The following is a 27,991-nucleotide window of genomic DNA, read 5'->3' on the forward strand; positions in this document are numbered from 1 at the left end:
CTTTCTTACAATCTATCACATACTCCCACCACTCCTGTTTCAGGAGTAGTGCTACTCCTTCCCTTGCTCTTGTCCTCTCACTAACCCCTGACTTTACTCCCAAGACATTCCCAAACCACTCTTCCCCTTTACCCTTGAGCTTCGTTTCACTGAGAGCCAAAACATCCAGTTTCCTTTCCTCAAACATACTACCTATCTCTCCTTTTTTCACATCTTGGTTACATCCACACACATTTAGACACCCCAATCTGAGCCTACAAGGAGGATGAGAAATACTTAGAAAAGAAAATGGCTTTGTATGTAGCATTTATGGATCTGGGGAAGGCATATGATAAGAGTTGATAGAAATTCTCTGTGGAATGTAATAAGAATATATGGTGTGTGAGGGAAGTTGTTCGAAGCAGTGAAAAGTTTTTATTGAGGATGAAAGGCATGTGTACGAGTAGGAAGAGAGGAAAGTGATTGGTTCCCAGGGATGCTTTGTGGAAGGTATTAATAGTATATGGTGTGGGAGATAAGTTGCTCGAAGTAGTGAAGAGTTTTTACCAAGGATGTAAGGCATGTGTACGAGTAGGAAGAGAGGAAAGTGATTGGTTCCCAGTGAATGTTAGTTTGCGACAGGGGTGTATGATGTTTCCATGTGTTTAATTTGTTTATGGATGGAGGTTAGGGAGGTGAATGCAAGAGTTTTAGAGAGATGGGCAAGTATGTAGTTTGTTGTGGATGAGAGGGCATGGGAAGTGAGTCAGTTTTTGTTCGCTAATGATACAGCTCTAGGGGCTGATTCATATGAGAAACTGGAAAGGTTGGTGACTGAGTTTGGTAAAGTGTGTGAAAGAAGAAAGTTGAGAGCAAATGTGAATAAGAGCCAAGTTTTAAGGTTCAGTAGCGTTAAGGGACAAGTTAATTGGGATGTAATTTGAATGGAGATAAACTGGAGGAAGTGAAATGTTTTAGATATTTGGGAGTGGATGTAGCAGCAGATTGAACCTTGGTAAGTGGAAGTGAGTCACAGGTTGGGAGCGTTGGAGAATGAATGGAAGGCAAGAACGTTATCTCGGAGAGCAAAAATGGGTATTTTTGGAGGAATAGTGGTTCCAACATTGTTATATGGTTTTGAGGCTCGGGCTATAGATAGGGTTGTGCAGAGGAGGGTGGATGTGTTGGAAATGAAATGTTTAAGGACAAAATATGGTGTGAGGTTGATCGAGCAGGTAATGAAAGGGTATTAGAGATGTTTGGTAATAAAAAGAGTGTGGTTGAGAGAGCAGAAGAGGGTGTGTGGAAATGGTTTGGAAACATGGAGGGAATGATTCAGGAAAGCACGATAAAGAGGATATATTTGTTAGAGGTTGAGGGAAGAAGGAGAAGCAGGAGACGAAATTGGAGATGGAAGGATGGAGTGAAAAAGATTTTGAGCGACCAGGACCTTAACATACAGGAGGGTGAAAGGCGTGCAAGGAATATAGTGAATTGGAATGATGTGGTATACTGGCGTCGACGTGCTGTTAATGGTTTGAACCAGGGTATGTGAAGCATCTGGGGTAAACCATGGAAAGGTGTGTGGGGCCTGGATGTGGAAAGGGAGCTGTGGTTTCCGTGCATTACACATGAACATGCAGGAGGGGGAAAGGCGTGCAAAGAATAGAGTGAATTGGAACGATGTGGTATACTGGGGTTGACGTGCTGTCAATACATTGAACCAGGGCATGTGAAGCAACTGGGGTAAACCATGGAAAGTTCTATGGGGCCTGGATGTGGAAAGGGAGCTGTGGTTTCGGTGCATTATTACATGACAGCTAGAGACTGAGTGTGAACGAATGTGGCTTTTGTTTCTTTTCCTTGCGCTACCTTGCGCACATGAGGGGGGAGGGGGTTGTTATTTCTTGTGTGGCGGGATGCAATGGGAATGAATAATGGCAGACAGTTTGAACTATGTACATGTGTATATATGTATATGTCCGTATATATATATATATATATATATATATATATATATATATATATATATATATATATATATATAATATATATAGGGGAGAAAGAATACTTCCCACGTATTCCCTGCATGTCGTAGAAGGCGACTAAAAGGGAAGGGAGCGGTGGGCTGGAAATCCTCCCCTCTCATTTTTTTTTAAATTTTCCAAAAGAAGGAACAGAGAAGGGGGCCATATGAGGATATTCCCTCAAAGGCCCAGTCCTCTGTTCTTAACGCTACCTCGCTAATGCGGGAAATGGCGAATAGTATGAAAAAAAAAAAAAAAAAAGAATATATATATATATATATATATATATATATATATATATATATATATATATATACATTGAGATGTATAGGTATGTATATTTGCGTGTGTGGACATGTATGTATATACATGTGTATGTGGGTGGGTTGGGCCATTCTTTCGTCTGTTTCCTTGCGCTACCTCGCTAATGTGGGAGACAGTGACAAAGCATTATAGATAATATTTTTTATTTTTTTTATTTTGCTCTGTCGCTGTCTCCCGCGTTAGTGAGGTAGCGCATTTAAACAGACGAAAGAATGGCCCAACCCACCCACATACACATGTATATACATACACATCCACACACAGCACATATACATACCTATACATCTCAATGTATACATATATATACACACACAGACATATACATATATACCCATGTCCATAATTCATACTGTCTGCCTTTATTCATTCCCATCGCCACCCCACCACACATGGAATAACAACACCCTCCCCCCTCATGTGTGCGAGGCAGCGCTAGGAAAAGACAACAGAGGCCCCATTCGTTCACACTCAGTCTCTAGCTGTAATGTGATAATGCACCGAAACCACAGCTCCCTTTCCACATCCAGGCCCCACAGAACTTTCCATGGTTTACCCCAGACGCTTCACATGCCCTGGTTCAATCCATTGACAGCACGTCGACCCCAGTATACCACGTCGTTCCAATTCACTCTATTCCTTGCCCGCCTTTCACCCTCCTGCTACGTGTTCAGGCCCCAATCACTCAAAATCTTTCTCACTCCATCTTTCCACCTCCAATTTGGTCTCCCACTTCTCGTTCCCTCCACCTCCGACACATATATTCTCTTGGTCAATCTTTCCTCACTCATTCTCTCCATGTGACCAAACCATTTCAAAACACCCTCTTCTGCTCTCTCAACCACACTCTTTTTATTACCACACATTTCTCTTACCCTTACATTACTTACTTGATCAAACCACCTCCACCACATATTGTCCTCAAACATCTCATTTCCAGCACAGCCACCCTCCTGCGCACAACTCTATCCATAGCCCATGCTTTGCAACCATACAACATTGTTGGAACCACTGTTCCTTCAAACATACCCATTTTTGCTTTCCGAGATAATGTTCTCGACTTCTACACATTCTTCAAGGCTCCCAGAATTTTTGCCCCCTCCCCCACCCTATGATTCATTTCCGCTTCCATGGTTCCATCCGCTGTCAAATCCACTCCAAGATATCTAAAACACTTCACTTCCTCCAGTTTTTCTCCATTCAAACTTACCTCCCAATTGACTTGACCCTCAACCCTGCTGTACCTAATAACCTTACTCTTACTCACATTTACTCTCAACTTTCTTATTTCACACACTTTACCAAACTCAGTCACCAGCTTCTGCAGTTTCTCACATGAATCAGCCACCAGTGGTGTATCATCAGCGAACAACATCTGACTCACTTCCCAGGCTCTCTCATCCACAACAGACTGCATACTTGCCCCTCTTTCCAAAACTCGCATTTACCTCTCTAACAACCTCCTTGATAAACAAATTAAACAACCATTGAGACATCACGCACCCCTGCCGCAAACCTACATTCACTGAGAACCAATCACTTTCCTCTCTTTCTACATGTACACATGCCTTACATAATTGATAAAAACTTTTCACTGCTTCTAACAACTTGCCTCCCACACCATATATTCTTAATACCTTCCACAGAGCATCTATGTCATCTCTATCATATACCTTCTCCAGCTCCATAAATGCTACATACAAATCCATTTGCTTTTCTAAGTATTTCTCACATACATTCTTCAAAGTAAACACCTGATCCACACATCCTCTACCACTTCTGAAACCACACTGCTCTTCCCCAATCTGATGCTCTGTACATGCCTTCACCCTCTCAATCAATGCCCTCCCATGTAATTTACCAGGAATACTCAACAAACTTATACCTCTGTAATTTGAACACTCACTCTTATCCCCTTTGCCTTTATACAATGGCACTATGCAAGCATTCCGCCAATCCTCAGGCACCTCACCATGAATCATACATACATTAAATAACCTTACCAACCAGTCAACAATACAGTCACCCCCTTTTTTGATAAATTCCACTGCAATACCATCGAAACCTGCTGCCTTGCTGGCTTTCATCTTCCGCAATGCTTTTACTACCTCTTCTCTGTTTACCAGATCATTTTCCATAACCCTCTCACTTTGCACACCACCTCGACCAAAACACCCTATATCTGCCACTCTATCATCAAACACATTCAACAAACCTTCAAAATACTCACTCCATCTCCTTCTCACATCACCACTACTTGTTATCACCTCCCCATTATCCCCATTCACTGAAGTTCCCATTTGTTCCCTTGTCTTACGCACTTTATTTACCTCCTTCCAAAACATCTTTTTATTCTCTCTGAAATTTAATGATACTCTCTCACCCCATCTCTCATTTGCCCTCTTTTTCACCTCTTGCATCTTTCTCTTGACCTCCTGCCTCTTTCTTTTATACATCTCCCAGTCATTTGCATTATTTCCCTGCAAAAGTCGTCCAAATGCCTCTCTCTTCTCTTTCACTAATAATCTTACTTCTTCATCCCACCACTCACTACCCTTTCTAGTCTGCCCACTTCCCACGCTTATCATGTCATAAGCATCTTTTGCGCAAGCTACCACTGCTTCCCGAAATACAACCCATTCCTCCCCCACTCCCCTTACCTCCATTGTTCTCACCTTTTTCCATTCTGTACTCAGTCTCTCCTGGTATTTCCTCACACAAGTCTCCTTCCCAAGCTCACTTACTCTTACCACTCTCTTCACCCCAACATTCTCTCCTCTTTTCTGAAAACCTCTACAAATCTTCACCTTCGCCTCCACAATATAATGATCAGACATCCCTCCAGTTGCACCTCTAAGCACATTAACATCCAAAAGTCTCTCCTTCGCACGCCTATCAATTAACACTTAATCCAATAATGCTCTATGGCCATCTCTCCTACATACATACGTATACTTATGTATATCTCTCTTTTTAAACCAGGTATTCCCAATCACCAGTCCTTTTTCAGCACATAAATCTACAAGCTCTTCACCATTTCCATTTACAATACTGAACACCCCATGTATACCAATTATTCCCTCAACTGCCACATTACTCACCTTTGCATTCAAATCACCCATCACTATAACCCGGTCTCGTGCATCAAAACCACTAACACACTCATTCAGCTGCTCCCAAAACACTTGCCTCTCATGATCCTTCTTCTCATGCCCAGGTGCATATGCACCAATAATCACCCATCTCTCTCCATCAACTTTCAGTTTAACTCATATCAATCTAGAATTTACTTTCTTACACTCTATCACATACTCCCACCACTCCTGTTTCAGGAGTAGTGCTACTCCTTCCCTTGCTCTTGTCCTCTCATTAACCCCTGACTTTACTCGCAAGACATAGCCAAACCACTCTAACCCTTTACCCTTGAGTACCCTTGAGCTTCGTTTCACTCAGAGCCAAAACATCCAGGTTCCTTTCCTCAAACATACTACCTATCTCTCCTTTTTTCTCATCTTGGTTACATCCACACACATTTAGACACCCCAATCTGAGCCTTCGAGGAGGATGAGCTCTCCCCGCATGACTCCTTCTTCTGTTTCCCCATTTAGAAAGTTAAAATACAAGGAGGGAGGGTTTCTAGCCCCCCGCTCCCGTCCCCTTTAGTCGCCTTCTACGACACGTGGGGAATGCGTGGGAAGTATTCATTGATGCGGGAAATGGTGATTAAGTATAATATATAGTAAATACATCCTCCTCGAAGGCTCAGATGGGGTGCCTAAATGTGTGTGGATGTAACCAAGATGTGAAAAAAGGAGAGATAGGTAGTATGTTTGAGGAAAGGAACCTGGATGTTTTGGCTCTGAGTGAAACGAAGCTCAAGGGTAAAGGGGAAGAGTGGTTTGGGAATGTCTTGGGAGTAAAGTCAGGGGTTAGTGAGAGGACAAGAGCAAGGGAAGGAGTAGCAGTACTCCTGAAACAGGAGTTGTGGAAGTATGTGATAGAATGTAAGAAAGTAAATTCTCGATTAATATGGGTAAAACTGAAAGTTGATGGAGAGAGATGGGTGATTATTGGTGCATATGCACCTGGGCATGAGAAGAAAGATCATGAGAGGCAAGTGTTTTGGGAGCAGCTGAATGAGTGTGTTAGTGGTTTTGATGCACGAGACCGGGTTATAGTGTTGGGTGATTTGAATGCAAAGGTGAGTAATGTGGCAGTTGAGGGAATAATTGGTATACATGGGGTGTTCAGTGTTGTAAATGGAAATGGTGAAGAGCTTGTAGATTTATGTGCTGAAAAAGGACTGATGATTGGGAATACCTGGTTTAAAAAGCGAGATATACATAAGTATACTTATGTAAGTAGGAGAGATGGCCAGAGAGTGTTATTGGATTATGTGTTAATTGGCAGGCATGCGAAAGAGAGACTTTTGGATGTTAATGTGCTGAGAGGTGCAACTGGAGGGATGTCTGATCATTATCTTTGTGGAGGCTAAGGTGAAGATTTGTATGGGTTTCCAGAAAAGAAGAGTGAATGTTGGGGTGAAGAGGGTGGTGAGAGTAAGTGAGCTTGGGAAGGAGACTTGTGTGAGGAAGTACCAGGAGAGACTGAGTACAGAATGGAAAAAGGTGAGAACAATGGAAGTAAGGGGAGTGGGGGAGGAATGGGATGTATTTAGGGAATCAGTGATGGATTGCGCAAAAGATGCTTGTGGCATGAGAAGAGTGGGAGGTGGGTTGATTAGAAAGGGTAGTGAGTGGTGGGATGAAGAAGTAAGAGTATTAGTGAAAGAGAAGAGAGAGGCATTTGGACGATTTTTGCAGGGAAAAAATGAAATTGAATGGGAGACGTATAAAAGAAAGAGACAGGAGGTCAAGAGAAAGGTGCAAGAGGTGAAAAAAAGGGCAAATGAGAGTTGGGGTGAGAGAGTATCATTAAATTTTAGGGAGAATAAAAAGATGTTCTGGAAGGAGGTAAATAAAGTGCGTAAGACAAGGGAGCAAATGGGAACTTCAGTGAAGGGCGCAAATTGGGAGATAACAAATTGGTGATAACAAGTAGTGGTGATGTGAGAAGGAGATGGAGTGAGTATTTTGAAGGTTTGTTGAATGTGTTTGATGATAGAGTGGCAGATATAGGGTGTTTTGGTCGAGGTGGTGTGCAAAGTGCGAGGGTTAGGGAAAATGATTTGATAAACAGAGAAGAGGTAGTAAAAGCTTTGCGGAAGATGAAAGCAAGCAAGGCAGCAGGTTTGGATGGTATTGCAGTGGAATTTATTAAAAAAGGGGGTGACTGTATTGTTGACTGGTTGGTAAGGTTATTTAATGTATGTATGACTCATGGTGAGGTGCCTGAGGATTGGCAGAATGCGTGCATAGTGCCATTGTACAAAGGCAAAGGGGATAAGAGTGAGTGCTCAAATTACAGAGGTATAAGTTTGTTGAGTATTCCTGGCAAATTGTATGGGAGGGTATTGATTGAGAGGGTGAAGGCATGTACAGAGCATCAGATTGGGGAAGAGCAGTGTGGTTTCAGAAGTGGTAGAGGATGTGTGGATCAGGTGTTTGCTTTGAAGAATGTATATGAGAAATACTTAGAAAAGCAAATGGATTTGTATGTAGCATTTATGGATCTGGAGAAGGCATATGATAGAGTTGATAGAGATGCTCTGTGGAAGGTATTAAGAATATATGGTGTGGGAGGCAAGTTGTTAGAAGCAGTGAAAGTTTTTTTCTCGGATGTAAGGCATGTGTACGTGTAGGAATAGAGGAAAGTGATTGGTTCTCAGTGAATGTAGGTTTGCGGCAGGGGTGTGTGATGTCTCCATGGTTGTTTAATTTGTTTATGGATGGGGTTGTTAGGGAGGTGAATGCAAGAGTTTTGGAAAGAGGGGCAAGTATGAAGTCTGTTGGGGATGAGAGAGCTTGGGAAGTGAGTCAGTTGTTGTTCGCTGATGATACAGCGCTGGTGGCTGATTCATGTGAGAAACTGCAGAAGCTGGTGACTGAGTTTGGTAAAGTGTGTGAAAGAAGAAAGTTAAGAGTAAATGTGAATAAGAGCAAGGTTATTATGTACAGTAGGGTTGAGGGTCAAGTCAATTGGGAGGTGAGTTTGAATGGAGAAAAACTGGAGGAAGTGAAGTGTTTTAGATATCTGGGAGTGGATCTGGCAGCGGATGGAAACATGGAAGCAGAAGTGGATCATAGGGTGGGGGAGGGGGCGAAAATTCTGGGAGCCTTGAAGAATGTGTGGAAGTCGAGAACATTATCTCGGAAAGCAAAAATGGGTATGTTTGAAGGAATAGTGGTTCCAACAATGTTGTATGGTTGCGAGGCGTGGACTATGGATGGAGTTGTGCGCAGGAGGATGGATGTGCTGGAAATGAGATGTTTGAGGACAATGCGTGGTGTGAGGTGGTTTGATCGAGTAAGTAACGTAAGGGTAAGAGAGATGTGTGGAAATAAAAAGAGCGTGGTTGAGAGAGCAGAAGAGGGTGTTTTGAAATGGTTTGGTCACATGGAGAGAATGAGTGAGGAAAGATTGACCAAGAGGATATATGTGTCGGAGGTGGAGGGAACGAGGAGAAGAGGGAGAGCAAATTGGAGGTGGAAAGATGGAGTGAAAAAGATTTTGTGTGATCGGGGCCTGAACATGCAGGAGGGTGAAAGGAGGGCAAGGAATAGAGTGAATTGAAGCGATGTGGTATACTGGGGTTGACGTGCTGTCAGTGGATTGAATCAAGGCATGTGAAGCATCTGGGGTAAACCATGGAAAGCTGTGTAGGTATGTATATTTGCGCGTGTGGACGTATGTATATACATGTGTATGGGGGTGGGTTGGGCCATTTCCTTCGTCTGTTTCCTTGCGCTACCTCGTAAACGCGGGAGACAGCGGCAAAAAAAAAAAAAAAAAAAATTGAAATTGATAAATGTGAACAAATGATCTCATTTTCATCAAAATATAAACACTAATAGCTCAGAAATTTTCTCTTTCCTGAAAATGACTACAATAATGGGCATGCAGATGTAGCAGCACACCAGGCTGATGTATGTGTACTTTTTATTAGGATGTGTGGGTGTTTGAGGTGCATGATATTTTTTGTTTGTGGCTTGCAGCATCATCTGACTCCCATATAATATGAATGTTCTTTACTGGTAGGCACTGTAGTATATAGTATAAGGGTTAGAAAATCTATAGAATTGAATGTGGTTGAAAGCGTCCAAAGCTGAAATAGGTTTGTAGATTTTATGGCAGATGAAAGTTGTGTCTTTTTGAGAGAGGCTAGTGTGGCATGGGTTGGGCTTTTAAGCAGTTTCCAATAATTAATGAAGCTCCTCTTGTGCCAAAATGTTTAGGAATTGGTACACTGTAATAGTTTTGTTTCAGCAGTTTGTGGAGTACTTGTTTTATTGAAGCACAAGCATTGCTGTTTTATATTCTCTGCTTTGTGTTTTTTTGAAGCTTTTGCCACCTTAAGATGGAATTTGTGTAATCTCCAAACACTGATTAATCAAATGCACAGCATTTAAGCACCTTCAGTATTAACACTCTTTGAAAAGTGGAAATTTCTTTTAGGCTTCAGGTTTTTCAGATCCATTTGTTTTTTATCATTCAAGCAAGAGTTCATAGCAACATCTTTATTGAAAGGTTGGTCAAGGAGGCCTGTTTTACAATGGTTGTAGGTATGAGGGAAAAATAGACTAGAAATATATAAGGGATTTTCCTAAGTGAACTTCTTAAGGGAAGAAGCAATTCGTTTGAGGTAGCAAGATGAATCATTGAAATACGATAGAAGCTCCTAGACTTATCAGCCATCTTTGTGCTTGTAGATAATTACACACTTTTTGGCATTATGCTTGGGAAAGATAGCATCATATGAATCGAAGGTATATTGTTGTTTGGTGCAAGTCTCACTTGGGGATTTAATTTGTGTACAGGGTGAGTACTATTGAATCACTTGAAGTTGTGTTTGCTTTTTCCCTCTATTCTTAAGTATTCACCTTCAGAAACTTAGCATAAGTTGATTCATCTTATTTTTGATTGTGCATGAAAATGAATGTTGATGAATTTTCTGTTTTTTGATAGGTTAAGATGGAAGTGAAAGTTGAAGTGAAAGAGGAACCTATGTCGATATCTCAAGAAAATTTGCTCATGAAAGAGGAACCAGTTGAGTCAGAGGAAGAAGATAAGTTAGTTATCAATGAGCCAGTGAAAGAAGAGCTGATGGAGGATGAGGAGGATGACATCCCACTGGTGAGTAATGAAGAACTTCAAGAGCAACAGGATGAAGAGGAGGAGGAGGAGGAGGAGGAGGAGGAGGATGATATTCCGTTGGTGAGTGTTGAGTTATGCTGAAATATGATGGAAGCTCCTAGGCTTATCAGCCATCTTTAGTGCTTGTAGATCATTTCACACTTTGGCATGATGCCTGGGAAAGATAGCATCACATGTAATACCTTTAAGTAATTAGAGGCCCTTATCTTTTTGGCTGCATGGTCTTCAGTTATTCTCATTTAGTTTTTAGGTGCTTTGATGTAGTTCCATAGTTTTGATGGCTGTTGTTTTTGGTTCCCTAAAAAAGTTTTTATAGATTTGGTCTTCAGTTTTCTGAAATAGTTGTTTTACTGGGTGTGAACCAAACCAAGTGGTTCTGTTACTCTGCTTTTATTCCTCTTGATCGTTTATAAACCCCTTTTAGGCTTAAGTTTTAGTAAAATACTTGAGGACTCGATAATACATTCACAATAAGACAGGTTTTATAAAGATTGGTAAGATTACTTAGAAAATAGGGAAAGCATTGACCATTAATTGACATGAACAAACGGATATAAGAAGTGGACCCTGTGGGAATAGATATTCTGTTAGCTTTTTTTGTCATTTCCAGTGGTAGCAAGGTAGTGCTTAGAGATGATGAAGAAATGGCCTTATTCACAAATATCCACTCTTCAGCTGTCATGTTTAATGTACTGAAGCCAGAGCTTTCATCCACAATCAGGCCTCACAGACCTTTCCATGGTATCTGTAATCTTCACATTCCTTGGTTCAGCCCACTGACAGCTTATCTCTTGTAAATCACAATGTTCCAATTCGCTCAGTCCCTTGCACACCTCACACCATCCTGCGTGGTAAGGCCTCGTGCCCTCTGAGCATTTTTCATTCCATCCTTCTATCATCTTTGTGGTTTTCCTTATTTCCTTGTTTCCTCCACTTCTGATATGTATACCCTATAAGTCATCCTCTCTTCACTCATCCTCTCCATATCTCCTAACTACTTCAGCACAGCCTCTTTGCTCATAAGTTACCATCAGACATAGTGAATGCTAAAACTATAGATACCTTCATAAGTCATTTTAGACATATTTGATAAATTTGGGTGTACTCTGAGAAAAATGCCAGATATGAACTGTATAAACAATAGCGGTAACAGGGACACTAAAAGGCTAATGTGCAGCAGCAGGGAATTGGTGATAGCTTAAAAAACTACTGAGTGGAATTGCATTTACTTGTCAAGTTAAGATCCCCCCCCCCCCCTTTTTTTTTCCAGACAACCCAGTCATGGGCCAATCAGGCCTCCTGTTGTCTGTCTTTTTTATTTAAACTCATGTGAATAGTACTCCTCTTACTACCACACCTCTCTCTTATCCTATCATTTCTTATTCAACCTTCCTTACATATCACATTGTCCTCATAAACTTCATTTCAGACACATTCACCCCATCCTTCACATTTTTGTGTGAGCCCTGATGGGACTTCTATAGCATCAAACATTCCCATCTTTGCCCTTACAGACAGGGACCATCCTGTCCAATAATTACCATTGTGCCCAAGACATTTACCCCCCTCACTACCCAATAAGTCACTTTAGCTCCATGGTTCTGATTTCTGCAAATTCACTCCCGTGTATCTAATATACTCCACATCCTCCCATGTCCTCCCCACTCAAACTCCTACTCCAAAGAACCTTTTTCTTTTCATTGCTAAACCTAATAACCTTGCTTTTATTCATGTTAATCTCAACTTTTTCCTTTCACACACACTCCAAAAACTCAAGAAACCAGCTTCTGTAGGCTCTCACTTGAATATGTCACCAGCACTCTATCATCAACAAACAATTGACTTGCCCATCAGTCCCCCACCCCCAGGCAGCCTGCATTCTTGCTCCTCTCTCCATGACCCCTTACATTTACCTTTCTCACCAACCCATCCATAAACAAATAAAAAGTCATGATGACACCTTCACCTGGAAACACTTGCCCTCCACTCACACACAAGCCTAACTCTCTTGATAAAAACTCCTCAATGATTCTGATAGCTTTCCTCCCACACTCTATATTCTTATTATTGACAAAGTATTGCTATCAAATGCTCTATCCAGGTCCAAATGCCACATATAAATGTTCCTCTTAAGTATTTGTCATATAAATTCTTCGAAAGCAAACACCTGATTCATATATCCTCTCCCACTGTTTCTCTTCAATTTTTCTCACCCAAGCTCTTCAAAGCAAACATGATCTACCTATATTCTGCTACTCTTGAAAGTGCTATGTTCCTCCCTAATCTGATACTCTATGCTTTCAGCCACCCTTTCAGTCATCACTTTAAATCACTTTTCCAAACAGTTTACGTGGTAGACTCACATTTGTCTCCCATGCCTTTATACAATGTTTTTAGTACTGAAATACATTCTGCCAGTTTTCAGGAACTTCATTATGATCCATGTATACATTAAAAATCCTAACTAACCAATCAACAACACAGTCACCCCACTCTAGCTGCCTTGCCATATTTCATCTTATGCAAGGTTTTCACATTTCTTGTTACAAAACCACTTTCCAAGACTCTCACTTTGCATACCTCCCTGGCCCAGGCACCCTACATCTGGCACTGTATCACAAAACATGTACGAGTCCCTCATAGTACTCTTAAGCACTTTTTTACCTCATCACTTCACCATTTGCCCTCTTCTCTGATATTCCCTTTCATTTTTATGTTTTTCTTGCACTGTTAACCAATTTCCAAAACATCTTGTTCTCCTTGAAGTACTTCATAGCTGATATTCGTTCACCCTAATAACCTAATAACTTCTGCCTTCTAACCACAGAATTTTAGTAGACTTAATGTTTGATCATGCTGGTCCTGTATGGGGCCTCTCTTTCCGTTCTCATGAGTGCATCATCCTCACTTTCACAAACATGCTCATTTCTACTTAATTGTTATCTTCAGATAAATCAGAACGAGAGATTTATTTCCTTATTTGAGGAGCTCATCCAGCACTCTCATTTTTTAGGGTAAGAGTGCTCATATAAGGAAGGCATGGGTATAGCATGCCTCATGAGGTGGACGTTTGGGGCTGCCAGCAATGCACTTGGTGCATCCATAGCAGTGTTTTAGATGCACCCTATCCCTGTTGAGTCCTGATAGAAGATGCATTACTCCTGGTAACTAGGTGGGAACTGAGGGCTTGAGGCTGTTAGTGACTCATCTTTGAATTGCCATTTATGGCCACCCTGTAGAGGCTTCTGTGTGTTCAGCATTTAACTTGAGTTTGGAAATAGAATATATAGATTGACATTGATAGTATCCTGCTATGCAATCTTTGATCGATGTCCAGAGCATTGTTGGGGTTAAGGTTATTTTTTGACTCTGTGAATGGTCATTTACTTTGTTTTTTAAAATTTCACTTATCATTATGGTGTCCTTGTATGAGGTCTCATCTCTTCTTTGTGGGTTGATGGATGTTGTGGTCCTCAATTTGTCTCTTGCCCATGCTCAGTAATTATTAAGTTTTTCTGTCTATTTCACTAACATCATGAATGTAAGTCAGGCTTATCCTGGGCATCCATAGTAAAAAGCTCAGTCCCCCAGGTAACTGTACTTGCACATCTGTTCGTTCTTCTTACATCAGACATTGAAGCAAACATCTGTTCATTCTTTTTACATCAGACATTGAAGCAAACATGATCATGGTTTTATGAAATCCTTTGCAGATAACAGTAGATGTTTGAAAATCTTTTCAGAAGAAAAGATTAATAGGCTTCAAACTGGCATATGGTCAATGAAAATGACATGAACATAACTTAGAAAAGCTTCCGTGAAACCTTCAAAGCAGTAGAGGAAACATGCATGCCACTGCATAGCAGATGGTCTGTTTCTAAAACAAAGCCAAATTGGTGGAATATGGAAATATAGTTGTGCCCGTTGTTTTAGAAAGTAACTCATCAGAATCTCGGAGACACCACTGACTAACATTATAGAGTAAGTTATGTAAATTTGATAAAAAAAATATGTTATATGACAAACTTCAATGTGAAGCTTGTATTGCTGAAAACAGCAAAAGAGACCCTAGAGTTTTACAGTTTTACTAGATGCAAGAGAATTATTACCTGGTCAGTTGGTCCATTAGATTAATGAGAATGACTTGGTTCAACTCAACGAAACCATGGCAAAGTTCTTGAATGAGTTTTTTGCATCTGATTCCATTCAAAGACAACCCTTGCCCCACATCCAGTTTCAGTGACGAGAGGAGAATAATGTTCAACACATTTACCTAAAAGCTGAGGACATACTGTCAGCAATAAACAGTAGGAAAATAGAAAAAAAAGGCAGGCTGCCATGAGTGCTATCTGAGGATAATGAAAGAAGGGAAAAATGAGATGGTTAAGCCTTTGACTGCCATTTTCAGTAATTCATATGCTATGGTAAAAGTTTTGGATGGATGGAAGTTTGCTAATGTAAGACCAGTATTCAAAAAATGTAACAAGTCACTGCTTAGAAATTATCATTCATTTAGCTTAATGTCTGTAGTTGGAGAACTTATAGAAGCCATCATTTGAGATGGAATTGTAAACCATTTAGAGGACCACCATTTCATAAATGATTCTCAGAATGGTTTCCAGTGAAATTGTTCATGTCTGACAAATCTACTTGATTTTGTCTGTGATAGTATCAGTATGTTTGATGAAATTATTGCAGTTGATGTCATTTAAGTTGTCAAAAAGCAGTTGATAAGGCTCTGCAGCAAAGGTTACTAGCAAAAATTTAGTCACATGGCATTGATGAGGCTGTACCTAATTGGATAATTAGATATGACAAGTTGGGCGCCACAGGGATCAGTCTTGGGACTGGTGTTCACTTTCTCATATGTGTATGAATGATGTCAGTAATGGGCTGCATTGCAAGATATCCAAATTTGCTGATATTACAAAGCTGGGAAATGTCTAGAAATGAACTTGAAGCTCCAGGACTTGAAACTGACAGGCTTATATATGGCAAATGAATTTTTGAAATCAGCAAGTCCAAAGTTTCACATATCAGTAACAAAAATGAAAAGGCAAGCTACAGTATGAATTCTGTTGAACTTCAGAAGGTAAATGAGGAAAATTACATGGGCATAATGATCTCTGGTGACCTGTAACCAAGAAAGCAGTGCACAGAAGCAGTGAATAAAGCAAACAAAATCCTTGAGTTCATTCATAGGGCTTTTTAATGTAAGTTTAGGGAAATCATCCTTACTCTATACAGTTCATTGGTTCAGATATTTTAAATGTTATGTTCAGTTTTGGTCTTTCTACCTAAAAAATGACAAAGAATGGAGAAAGTGTACTGTCAAATTTCCAAGATGATTCCTGGGCTGAGAAACAAATCTTACGAGAGCAGATTAAACATATCTATTAAGCTTAGAAAAGAGAATGTTAAATGGTATTCTGTTACAAGGATTCAGAATTATCAAAGGCTTTGATAATTTTGATATACCATGTTACTAAAGTCTTGATTTGTCTGATTTCACTTGTAGTGATGGATAAAAACTCACGGGCAAACATTTTATTTCAAATGAGGCAAACTACTTTTACTTCAACAGGATTATTAACATATGGAATGATTTGCCAATTGGAGTGGTTGAAAGCAGCACTATAGGTACATTTAAGAATAGACTTCATAAATATTTAGTTTTAAGTCTTGCATTATTTGCTCCTTAATCACTGACAATTTGCAGGTTATTCTTTTTGAAATATCTGTATCTTTTAACTTTTACCTTTCTAATGTATGAGTTTCTGTTTCTCCCTCTATCACAAATAGCCTCAAAAGGACCAGTCTATTGCTGTTTGAGATCATTTGTATAAACAAAGTCATGTGGAGGACCTCTGAAAAGAATGAATTTCAGGGTAAATGATTTCCAACTCCTCCTGTATGGGGAAAGTGAAGAATTAGAGAGGCATTACAGAGTAATGGATAGACACAGACACCATCATATCACAATTAAATGGTGTGAAAGATCTTGTGGCAGTTGTGTCTGATTGTTTTACCTTCAGCAAACAAAATTATGGAACAGATCCCTTTCAAAAAAGATGGTAGGATAGACCTTGTAGACTTTCCAGACAAAAAGAAAACCCTGTGATGACACTCTTCAAGGTTCTAATAATCTCATCGATAGGATACTGCTGTGTATTAACATTACCTTAAAAGGCAGGCAACATTATGATGTTAGAAAGTGTTTAAAGATCTTTCACAGCTTGCAATGACATGATAAAGAAACTTGGAATAACTGAAGTTTCTGAAGTATAAATGAGAGGTATTTTATCATTTAATCATGCAAAATCCTGGTAGGTTTGGCTCCAAATCTGCACTTGAAAATTATAGCCTGCTGGTATGACAGGCGTGGAACATTCTTTGAAACATAACCCCTTAAATCCAAGCAAGGTGATGTGATCTGGTCTTAACACTGCCAAAAAAGATGCAGTCCCTTTGAAAGCAATTAAAGAATAGGATAGTAAAGCAAATGCTCTGTCATCCTCTATTCCAGGGCTATTCAATTACTTTAGGAGTGGGGCTGGATTGTGAAACTCAATTTGATGGAAGGGCCATGCATTTATTTTACCTCCTTTTTTTTTTTCTCTCTAAACACTTATACATGCAAAGAAATGAAAAATTACAATTCGTCATGTGTCATTCAGCTAATTGATAGAGTTGGTCACAATGAAAATCTTATTTATGTAAAATTTTATAGTGCTTCAATAACTGAATTGATTTTATTAATATATTTTAGTTTTTCTGAGCCTGTCAAAGGGCCAATAAAAAACCACTCAAGGCTGGATTTGGCCCCTGGGCTACCAATTGAGTATCTCCACTCTATTCCCTCCAGTAACATGATGGATGGGAAACGGATAGAAAAAGTACCTTGGAGGACTATGTACCGGAAAGAAATTTTTGTATGAATGTTGTTAGTTAGAAAGAACATGAGTATGTCATGCATTCCTTCTCTTTTTGTTAAAAAGATAATGATAAACTCTGGGTTCCAGTCTTGTGAATTACTGTACTTGTATTACTCCTGACGAGGAAGGATTACACTGCCAAATAGCATTAGCAAAGGCTAACAAAAATTTGCTTTTCTTAACCCAGCTTTTATATGCTGTAGAACTTGTGGATATGAATGTCCACTCATTTGGTATTTTACTGTAGTTCCTTCTTGTTCCCTTAAAGCAAGCTACATGGGTCAATTTATGTTGATCCATCACTGCAATGTGGCCAGAGCAAGCTCCATGGTTATGAAAGTAGTATTATATACCAATATGATATAATGATTGGTTAAAAGAATTATATAATACTGGAGAGTGACAGGTGATGATCAAGCTTAATATTGAGCATATTGAGAGTGTTGTTCTGGCCAGCATGCTTTGAAGGAATATCCAACATGTCTGTATTGTTGTTAGTAAAAAATTATTTTGTGTAATATCCTAGTTTTCATCCATTGACAGTCAATGGTATAACTGGTGCTATCGTATAGAAAATTTTCCTCCATTGAAATTGTTGAACTTGCCTCAGAGCTGCTTCTTACTTAGAGAGAACAAATTCAACTCTTGCTATCTGACCTCATATGATTTGTTATTGTACTTTGTTGCTGTCTCTCGTGTTAGCGAGGTAGTGCAAGGAAACAAACGAAAGAATGGCCCAACCCATCCACATACACATGCATATACATCACGTCCACACACGCACATATACATACCTATACATTTCAATGTATACATGTGTATACATACACAGACATATACATATATACACATGTACATAATTCATATTTGCTGCCTTTGTTCGTTCCTGTCGCCTCCCCGCCACACATGAAATGACAACCCCCTCCCCCGCATATGCGCGAGTTAGCGCTAGGAAAAGACTAACAAAGGCCACATTCGTTCACACTCAGTCTCTAGCTTTCATGTATAATGCACCAAAAGCACAGCTCCTTTTCCACATCCAGGCCCCACAAAACTTTCCATGGTGTACCCCAGACGCTTCAAAGCCCTGGTTCAATCCATTGACAGCATGTTGACCCCCCAGTACACCACATCATTCCAATTCACTCTATTCCTTGCACGCCTTTCACCCTCCTGCATGTTCAGGCCCCAATCGCTCGAAATCTTTTTCACTCCATCCTTCCACGTCCAATTTCGTCTCCCATTTCTCCTTGTTTCCGCCACCTCTGACACATGTATCCTCTTTTGTCTATCTTTCCTCACTCATTCTCTCCATGTGACCAAATCATTTCAAAACACCCTCTTCTGCTTTCTCAACCACACTCTTTTTATTACCACACATCTCTCTTACCCTTTCATTACTTACTCGATCAAACCATCTCACACCACATATTGTCCTCAAACATCTCGTTTCCAACACATCCACCTTCCTCCACATATCTAACCTCATATGATTTGTTATATAAGGAATAATCATTTTAGTTGCTATTTGCTTCTACACTCCCAGTTTAAAAGTGTCCTTACTTACATGGATGGCCAAGGACTGCACTGCATATTTGAGGTGGGATTAAAGTAGGCTTAGATATAGTGGCAATATTGCATTTTTGCTTTTGTAAGTAAAGTTTCTGTTGATTAATTCTAACATCGTACTTACTTTTTTGGCATTGTTATTACAATGCTGGGAGAAATTAAAGTTTTTGAGACAATGACCCTCAAAGGACAAAAGGGGTGTCTCATATCTTGTAGCTCACCATTTCTTAATTGAAGTTCATGTTGGTGGTTTTCTTCTTGCAACAGCCAACATATCTATTTATCTGTCTATATCTTTGATGCCTGTTCCCTCCAGGAACTCCCCTCACGGGAATGACCACGGCAAAAGAACCCTATTACCGTTTTGTAGCCTTTAATGCTTCAATCTTAGCAGGCCAGTTGCAGAGGGCAACTCAATTGTAGTGTTTTCAGAGGCTTCTCCCTTGTGTCTTTTCTTTCTGCCACACTTACGCGTGGACTTTTAGCATCCTGCCCACAAACATATATTCTCTCCCTGTCACACATAACACTTGACCACACTAAACTTACACAGCTCATTCTTCATAAGTTTAGATTTTCCTGTGGTGAGTGCTATGTGCTAGCCCTGCCTTTTGGTAAGATGTTAGGAGCAATAGATAGAAGTTAGGAGCTTTTTAAGGAGCATTAGGTAGAAGTAGTAGGTAGCAGCATTGGGCATTTGCATTAAGTAGTAATAGTTAGTTGGAACATTAAGTAGGAGCCTCTGCAAGCACTGCACTGGACTTGCCCTCTGGCAGTGGTCTGTTAAGGATGAGGCACTAAGGGCTAAGAAGCAGCACTGGAGTTAACTAGTTTTGGAGAGACTGTTGCCATGGTCACCCCACTTGAGGGAGTCCTGGAAGGGAACAGGTATCTAGATACAGATAGAGAGATACATGTTGATTCATACGGCATTTACCATTTTGTAGACCATTCAGCTGTTTTATCTAGATTGTTTTGTAATCTTATCCTGTTTTCTCTTAATATGGCACTGCCAATCTTTGTAGTATCTGCAAATTTAGACACTCACGTTATTCATCATTGCCATTGATATGAATGATGAAAATTATAGGTTCCAGAATGGATACCTGAGGGACCCTACTCATAATGGGTTACCATTGTGATGATTCACTGTTCATTGTAACTCTCTGCTTTTTATTATGTGACTAAGTTTCATGTACGACCAGTAATCCCCAAAGCCCTGACTTGAAGCATGAATTTATTGAGGGACTCTGTCAAATGCTCTTTGGGAGTTTAGAAATGTGACAACTATTGCTTTTTGTATTTGTCGTGGGAACTGAATAATTTATGGTGAAATTTGAGGAGGTTTGTAAGGCATGATCTGTGTCTTCTAGATCCATTCTGTTTATCATGGATCAGACTATGTTGTTCAAGGTAATGTACAATTTTGTATTTGATATTTGACTCCAGAAATTCAGTTACAATTGACCTGAGGCTAATAGGTTGGTAGATGTCTGGAATTTCACAGTTTGCTTTTTTTGAGTATAGGGATAATGTCTGCCAGTCTCCGGTCTTCTGATACTATTGTATCCTAGAGAGATATATTGAAGATATAGGTTAATGGTTCAGCATTTTCATGTTTGACATTTGAATTGATTGTGGAGAGAAATGATCATGACCTGGACTTTTATTAGTTTTCAACTTATCTATTAGTGTTAGTGCTTCTCAAACTGTGAAGGTAAATTTTAGTATTGTATGTGTGCAAATATATTTATTTGTGTTGCAGCATTTTAGTGCAAAAATGACAAAAATTTTGAGGGTTGATATTTTGCCTTTATCAGTCATAGTGGGTTTCCCCATCTTCATATATCAAGGGACTTGTTCCAATACTTATGTGTTTCTTCATTTTTTTTTCTATTTATTGGGTTCTCTTTTCATTCTCTTTTAATACTGTTTTCATACTAAATTATTGATAAGTCTTTTTACTTCTCTCCTAACTGTGTTACTTCTGTTACAAAATTTAGAACTTTGATTTCTTAAGCTTTAAGTTTATTTCTGTTTTATTTCCTCACGTGTCGTAGAAGGCGACTAAAGGGGACGGGAGCAGGTGACCAGACACCCTCTCCTCCTTTTTTTTATTTTAACTTTCTAAAAGGGGAAACAGAAGAAGGAGTCGCACGGGGAGTGCTCATCCTCCTGGAAGGCTCAGATTGGGGTGTCTAAATGTGTGTGAATATAACCAAGATGAGAAAAAAGGAGAGATAGGTAGTATGGTCGAGGAAAGGAACCTGGATGTTTTGGCTCTGAGTGAAACAAAGCTCAAGGGTAAAGGGGAAGATTGGTTTGGGAATGTTTTGGGAGTAAAGTCAGGGGTTGGTGAGAGGACAAGAGTAAGGGAAGGAGTAGCGCTACTCCTGAAACAGGAGTGGTGGGAGTATGTGATAGATTGTAAGAAAGTAAACTCTAGATTGATATGGGTAAAACTGAAAGTTGATGGAGAGAGATGGGTGATTATTGGTGCATATGCACCTGGGCATGAGAAGAAAGATCATGAGAGGCAAACGTTTTGGGAGCAGCTGTGTGGGTGTGTTAGTAGCTTTGATGCACGAGACTGGGTTATAGTATGGGTGATTTGAATGCAAAGGTGAGTAATGTGGCAGTTGAGGGAATAATTGTTGTACATGGGGTGTTCAGTGTTGTAAATGGAAATGGTGAAAAGCTTGTAGATATGTGTGCTGAAAAAGGACTGGTTTAAAAAGAGAGATATACATAAGTATACGTATGTAAGTAGGAGAGATGGCCAGAGAGTGTTATTCAATTACGTGTTAATTGATAGGCACACGAAAGAGAGACTTTTGGATGTTAATGTGCTGAGAGGTGCAACTGGAAGGATATCTGACCATTTTCTTGTGGAGGCGCAGGTGAAGATTTGTGGAGGTTTACAGAAAAGAAGAGAGAATGTTGGGGTGAAGAGAGTGGTGAGAGTAAGTGAGCTTGGGAAGGAGACTTGTGTGAGGAAGTACCAGGAGAGACTGAGTGCAGAATGGAAAAAGGTGAGAGCAAAGGATGTAAGGGGAGTGGGGGTGGAATGGGATGTATTTAGGGAAGCAGTGATGTCTTGTGCAAAAGATGCTTGTGGTATGAGAAGTGTGGGAGGTGGGCAGATTAGAAAGGGTAGTGAGTGGTGGGATGAAGAAGTAAGATTATTAGTGAAAGAGAAGAGAGAGGCATTTGGATGATTTTTGCTGGGAAATAGTGCATAGGACAGGGAGATGTATAAAAGAAAGAGGCAGGAGGTCAAGAGAAAGGTGCAAGAGGTGAAAAAGAGGGCAAATGAGAGTTGGGGTGAGAGAGTATCATTAAATTTTAGGGAGAATAAAAAGATGTTCTGGAAAGAGGTAAATAAAGTGTGTAAGACAAGAGATCAAATGGAAACATTGGTGAAGGGGGCAGATGGGGAGGTAATAACAAGTAGTGTGAAGCAAGAAGGAGATGGAGTGAGTATTTTGAAGGTTTGTTGAATGTGTTAGATGATAGAGTGGCAGATATAGGGTAGGGTGTTTTGGTCGGGGTGGTGCATGAAGTGAGAGGGTTAGGGAGAATGGTTTGGTAAACAGAGAAGAGGTAGTGATACCTTTGCGGAAGATGAAAGCTGGCAAGGCAGCGGGTTTGGTTGGTATTGCTGTGAAATTTATTAGAAAATCATAGTGAAGTGCCCGAGGATTGGCAGAATGCATGATATTGCTATTGTATAGGGGCAAAGGGTATAAATGTGAGAGCTCAAATTACAGAGGCATAAGTTTATTGAGTATTCCTGTGAAATTATATGGAAGGGTATTGATTGAGAGGATAAAGGCATGTACAAAGCATCAGATTGGGGAAGAGCAGTTTGGTTTCAGAAGTGGTAGAGGATGTGTGGATCAAATGTTTGCTTTGAAGAATGTATGTGAGAAATACTTAGATAACAGATGGATTTGCATGTAGCATTTATGGATCTGTAGAAGGCATATGATAGAGTTGATAGAGATGCTTTATGGAAGGTTTTAAGAGTATATGGCATGGGAGGGAAGTTGCTAGAAGCAGTGAAAAGTTTTTATCGAGGATGTAAGGCATGTGTACGAGTAGGAAGAGAGGAAAGTGATTGGTTCCCAGTGAATGTCGGTTTGTGGCAGGGGTGCGTGATGTCTCCATGGTTGTTTACTTTTTTTATGAGTGGGTTTTGTTAGGGAGGTGAATGCAAATGTTTTGGAGAGGAGCGAGTATGATGTATGTTGTGGATAAGAGGGCTTGGGAAGTGAGTCAGATGTTGTTCGCTGATGATAGAGCGCTGGTGGTTGATTCGGGTGAGAAACCGCAGAAGCTGGTGACTGAGTTTGGTAAAGTGTGTGAAAGAAGAAAGCTGAGAGTAAATGTGAATAAGAGCAAGGTTTTAAGTTTCAGTAGGGTTGAGGGACAAGTTAATTGGGAGGTAAGTTTGAATGGAGAAAACCATGGAACCGAAAGTGTGTCACAGGGTGGGAGAGGGGGCAAAGGTTCTGTGAGTGTTGAAGAATGTGTGGAAGGCGAGAACAATATCTCGGAGAGCAAACATGGGTATGTTTGAAGAAATATTGGTTTCAACAATATTATATGGTTTTGAGGCATGGGCTATAGATGGGGTTGTGTGGCTGAGGTGGATGTATTAGAAATGAAATGTTGAGGACAATATGTGGTGTGAGGTGGTTTGATTAAGTAATGAAAGAGTAAGAGAGATGAGTGGTAAAAGATTGTGTTTGAGAGAGCAGAAGAGGGTGTGTTGAGATGATTTGGACACATGGGGAGAATGAGTGAGGAAAGATTGACAAAGAGGATATATGTGTCAGAGATGGAAGGAAAAAGGAGAAGTGGAGGACCAAATTGGAGTTGTAAGGATGAAGTGAAAGTGAACATACAGGAGGGTGAAAGGCACATAATGAATGGAGTGAATTAGAATGATGTTGTATTCAGGGGTTGATGTGCTGTCGTTTAATTGAACCAGGGCTTGTGAAGCATCTGGGTAAACCATGGAAAGGTCTGTGGGGCCTGTATGTGGAAAGAGAGCTGTGGTTTTGGTGGATTTCACATGACAGCTAGAGACTGAGTGTGAACAAATGTGGCCTTTTTTGTCTTTTCCTGGTGCTACCTCGCTGGTGGGGGAAGGAGGTGGATGTTATTGCTTGTGTGGCGGGGTGGTGACTGGAGTGGATGAAGGCAGCAAGTATGAATATGTACATGTGTATATATGTATATGTCTGTGTATGGATATGTTATGAAGGCAGCAAGTATGAATATGTACATGTGTATATATGTATATGTCTGTGTATGGATTTGTTATGTATACATTGAAATGCATATGTATGTATATATGTGTGTATGGGCATTTATGTATATACATGTGTATGTAGGTGGGTTGGGCCATTCCTTGTCTGTATCCTTGTGCTACCTCGCTGGCACGGGAGATAGCTAATAGGTATAATAAAAAAATATAGATCTATTACTTATTCTGTTATACTTTGTGGCTGTCTCTCGCATTAGCGAGGTAGTGCAGGAAAACAGATGAAAGAATGGCCCAATCCACCGACATACACATGTATATACATACACATCCACACACACACATATAGATACTTATACATTTCAATGTTTACATACATATACATACACAGACATATGCATATCTACTCATATACATGATTTATACTTGCTGCCTTTATTCATTCCCGTCGCCACCCCGCTACACATGAAATGACAACCCCCTCCCCCCACATGTGTGTGGTATGAGGTAGTGCTAGGAAAAGACAACAAAGGCCACATTCGTTCACACTCAGTCTCTAGCTGTCATGTATAATGCACCAAAACCACAGCTCCCTTTCCAAATCTAGGCCCCACAAAACTTTACGTGATTTACCCCAGATGCTTCACATGCCCTGGTTCAATCCATTGACTGCATGTTGACCACTGAAAACCACATCGTTCCAATTCACTCTATTCCTTGCACACCTTTCATGCTCCTGCTCAAAATCTTTTTCACTATCTTTCCACCTCCAATTTGGTGTCCCACTTCTCCTCGTTCCCTCCACCTCTGAACACACATATCCTCTTTGTCAATCTTTCCTCACTCATTCCCTCCATGTGACCAAACCATTTCAAAACACCCTCCTCTGCTCTCTCAACCACACTCTTTTTATTACCACACTTCCCTCTTACCCTTTCATTACTTACTTGATCAAACCACCTCACACCACATATTGTCCTCAAACATCTCATTTCCAACACATCCACCCTCCTCTGTACAACTCTATCTATAGCCCATGCCTCACAACCATGTAACATTGTTGGAATCTTTATTCCTTCAAACATACCCATTTTTGCATTCTGAGATAACGTTCTCACCTTCCACACATTTTTCAACGCTCCCAGAACTTTCGCCCCTTCCCCACCCTGTGACTCACTTCTGCTTCCATGGTTCCATCCGCTACCACTTCCGCTTCCATGGTTCCATCCGCTACCAAATCCACTCCCAGATATCTAAAACACTTCACTTCCTCCAGTTTTTCTCCATTCAAACTTACCTCCCAGTTGACTTGTCCCTCATCCCAACTGTACCTAATAACCTTGCTCTTATTCACATTTACTCTCAGCTTTCTTCTTTCACACACTTTACCAAACTCAGTCACCAGCTTCTGCAGTTTCTCACCCGAATCAGCCCCAGCGCTGTATCATCAGCGAACAACAACTCACTCATTTCCCAAGCTCTCTCATCCACAACAGACTGCATACTTGCCCCTCTCTCCAAAACATTTGCATTCACCTTCTTAACAACCCTATCCATAAACAAATTAAACAACCAAAACAACCATGGAGACATCACGCACCCCTGCCACAAACCAACATTCACTGAGAACCAATCACTTTCCTCTCTTTGTACTCGTACAAATGCCTTACACCCTCGATAAAAACTTTTCACTGCTTCTAACAATTTGCCTCCCACACCATATATTCTTAATACCTTCCACAGAGCATCTCTATCAACTCTATCATATTCCTTCTCCAGATCCATAAATGCTACATACAAATCCATTTGCTTTTCTAAGTAATTCCCACATGCATTCTTCAAAGCAAACACCTGATCCACACATCCTCTACCACTTCTGAAACCACACTGCTCTTCCCCAATCTGATACTCTGCACATGATTTCACCCTCTCAGTCAATACACTCCCATATAATATCCCAGGAATACTCAACAAACTTAAACCTCTGCAATTTGAGCACTCATCTTTATCCCCTTTGCCTTTGTACAATGGCATTAAGCATGCATTCTGCCAATCCTCAGGCACCTCACGAAGAGTCATACATACATTAGATATCATTACCAAGCAGTCAACAACACATTCACCCACTTTTTTTTTTTTTATAAATTCCACTGCAATACCATCCAGACCTGCTGCTTTGCCGGCTTTCATCTTCTGCAAAGCTTTTACTACCTCTTCTCTGTTTACCAAATCATTCTCCCTAACTGTCACTTCACACACCACCTCAACCAAAACACCCTATATCTTCCACTCTATCATCTAAGACATTCAACAAACCTTCAAAATACTCACTCCACCTCCTTCTCACATCACCACTACTTATTATCACCTCACCATTATCCCCCTTCACCGATGTTCCCATTTGTTCTCTTGTCTTACACACTTTATTTACCTCCTTCCAAAACATGTCTTTATTATCCCTAAAATTCAATGATACTCTCACCCCAACTCTCATTTGCCCTCTTTTTCACCTCTTGCACCTTTCTCTTGACCTCCTGCCTCTTTCTTTTATAAATCTCTCAGTCATTTTCACTATTTCCATGCAACTTGTCCAAATGCCTCTCTCTTCTCTTTCACTAATAATCTTACTTCTTCATCCCACCACTCACTACACTTTCTAATCTGCCCACCTCCCACGCCTCACATGCCACAAGCATCTTTTGCGCAAGCCATCACTGCTTCCCTAAATACATCCCATTCCTCCCCCACTCCCCTTACGTCCTTTGTTCTCACCTTTTTCCATTCAGTACTCAGTCTCTCCTGGTACTTCCTCACACAAGTCTCCTTCCCAAGCTCACTTACTCTCACCACTCTCTTCACCTCAACATTCTCTCTTCTGAAAAGCTCTACAAATCTTCACCTTTGTCTCCACAAGATAATGATCAGACATCCCTCCAGTTGCACTTCTCAGCACATGAACATCCAAGTCTCTCTTTCGCACGCTTATCAATTAACACATAATCCAATAACGCTCTCTGGTCATCTCTCCTACTTACATATGTATTCTTATATATATATCTCTCTTTAAACCAGGTATTCCCAATCACCAGTCCTTTTTCAGCACACATATCTACAAGCTTTTCACCATTTCCATTTACAACACTGAACACCCCATGTACACCAATTATTCCCTGAACTGCCACATTACTCATCATTCAAATCACCCATCACTATAACCCGGTCTTATGCATCAAAACTACTAACACACTCGCTCAACTGCTCCCAAAACACTTGCCTCTCATGATCTTTCTTCTCATACCCAGGTGCATATGCACCAATAATCACCCCTCTCTCTCCATCAACTTTGTTGTACCCATATCAATCTAGAGTTTACTTTCTTACACTTTATCACATACTCCCACCACTCCTGTTTGAGGAGTAGTGCTACTCCTTCCCTTGCTCTTGTTCTCTCATCAACCCCTGACTTTACTCCCAAAACATTCCCAAACCACTCTTCCCCTTTACCCTTGAGCTTTGTTTCACTCAGAGCCAAAACATGCGGGTTCCTTTCCTCAAACATACTATCTACCTCTTTTTTTCTCATCATGGTTACACACACACACACACACACACAC

General features: G+C 40.4%; 1 protein-coding gene across 2 annotated transcripts in view; it reads left to right on the forward strand.

The window, feature by feature from the left end:
* The window catches only part of Top1 (topoisomerase 1), a 439,511-nt gene that overhangs the window by 97,231 nt on the left and 314,289 nt on the right, over positions 1–27,991 (forward strand). The window contains exon 4 of one of the 2 annotated variants that reach the window (XM_071662223.1): positions 10,413–10,661. In XM_071662223.1, the coding sequence (XP_071518324.1) occupies positions 10,413–10,661 (249 nt within the window). The remainder of the gene's footprint in view (positions 1–10,412; positions 10,662–27,991) is intronic. The other variant, XM_071662230.1, reaches the window with a different exon arrangement.

This window comes from Panulirus ornatus, chromosome 1 (assembly GCF_036320965.1).
Source record: "Panulirus ornatus isolate Po-2019 chromosome 1, ASM3632096v1, whole genome shotgun sequence".
NCBI lineage: Eukaryota > Metazoa > Arthropoda > Malacostraca > Decapoda > Palinuridae > Panulirus > Panulirus ornatus.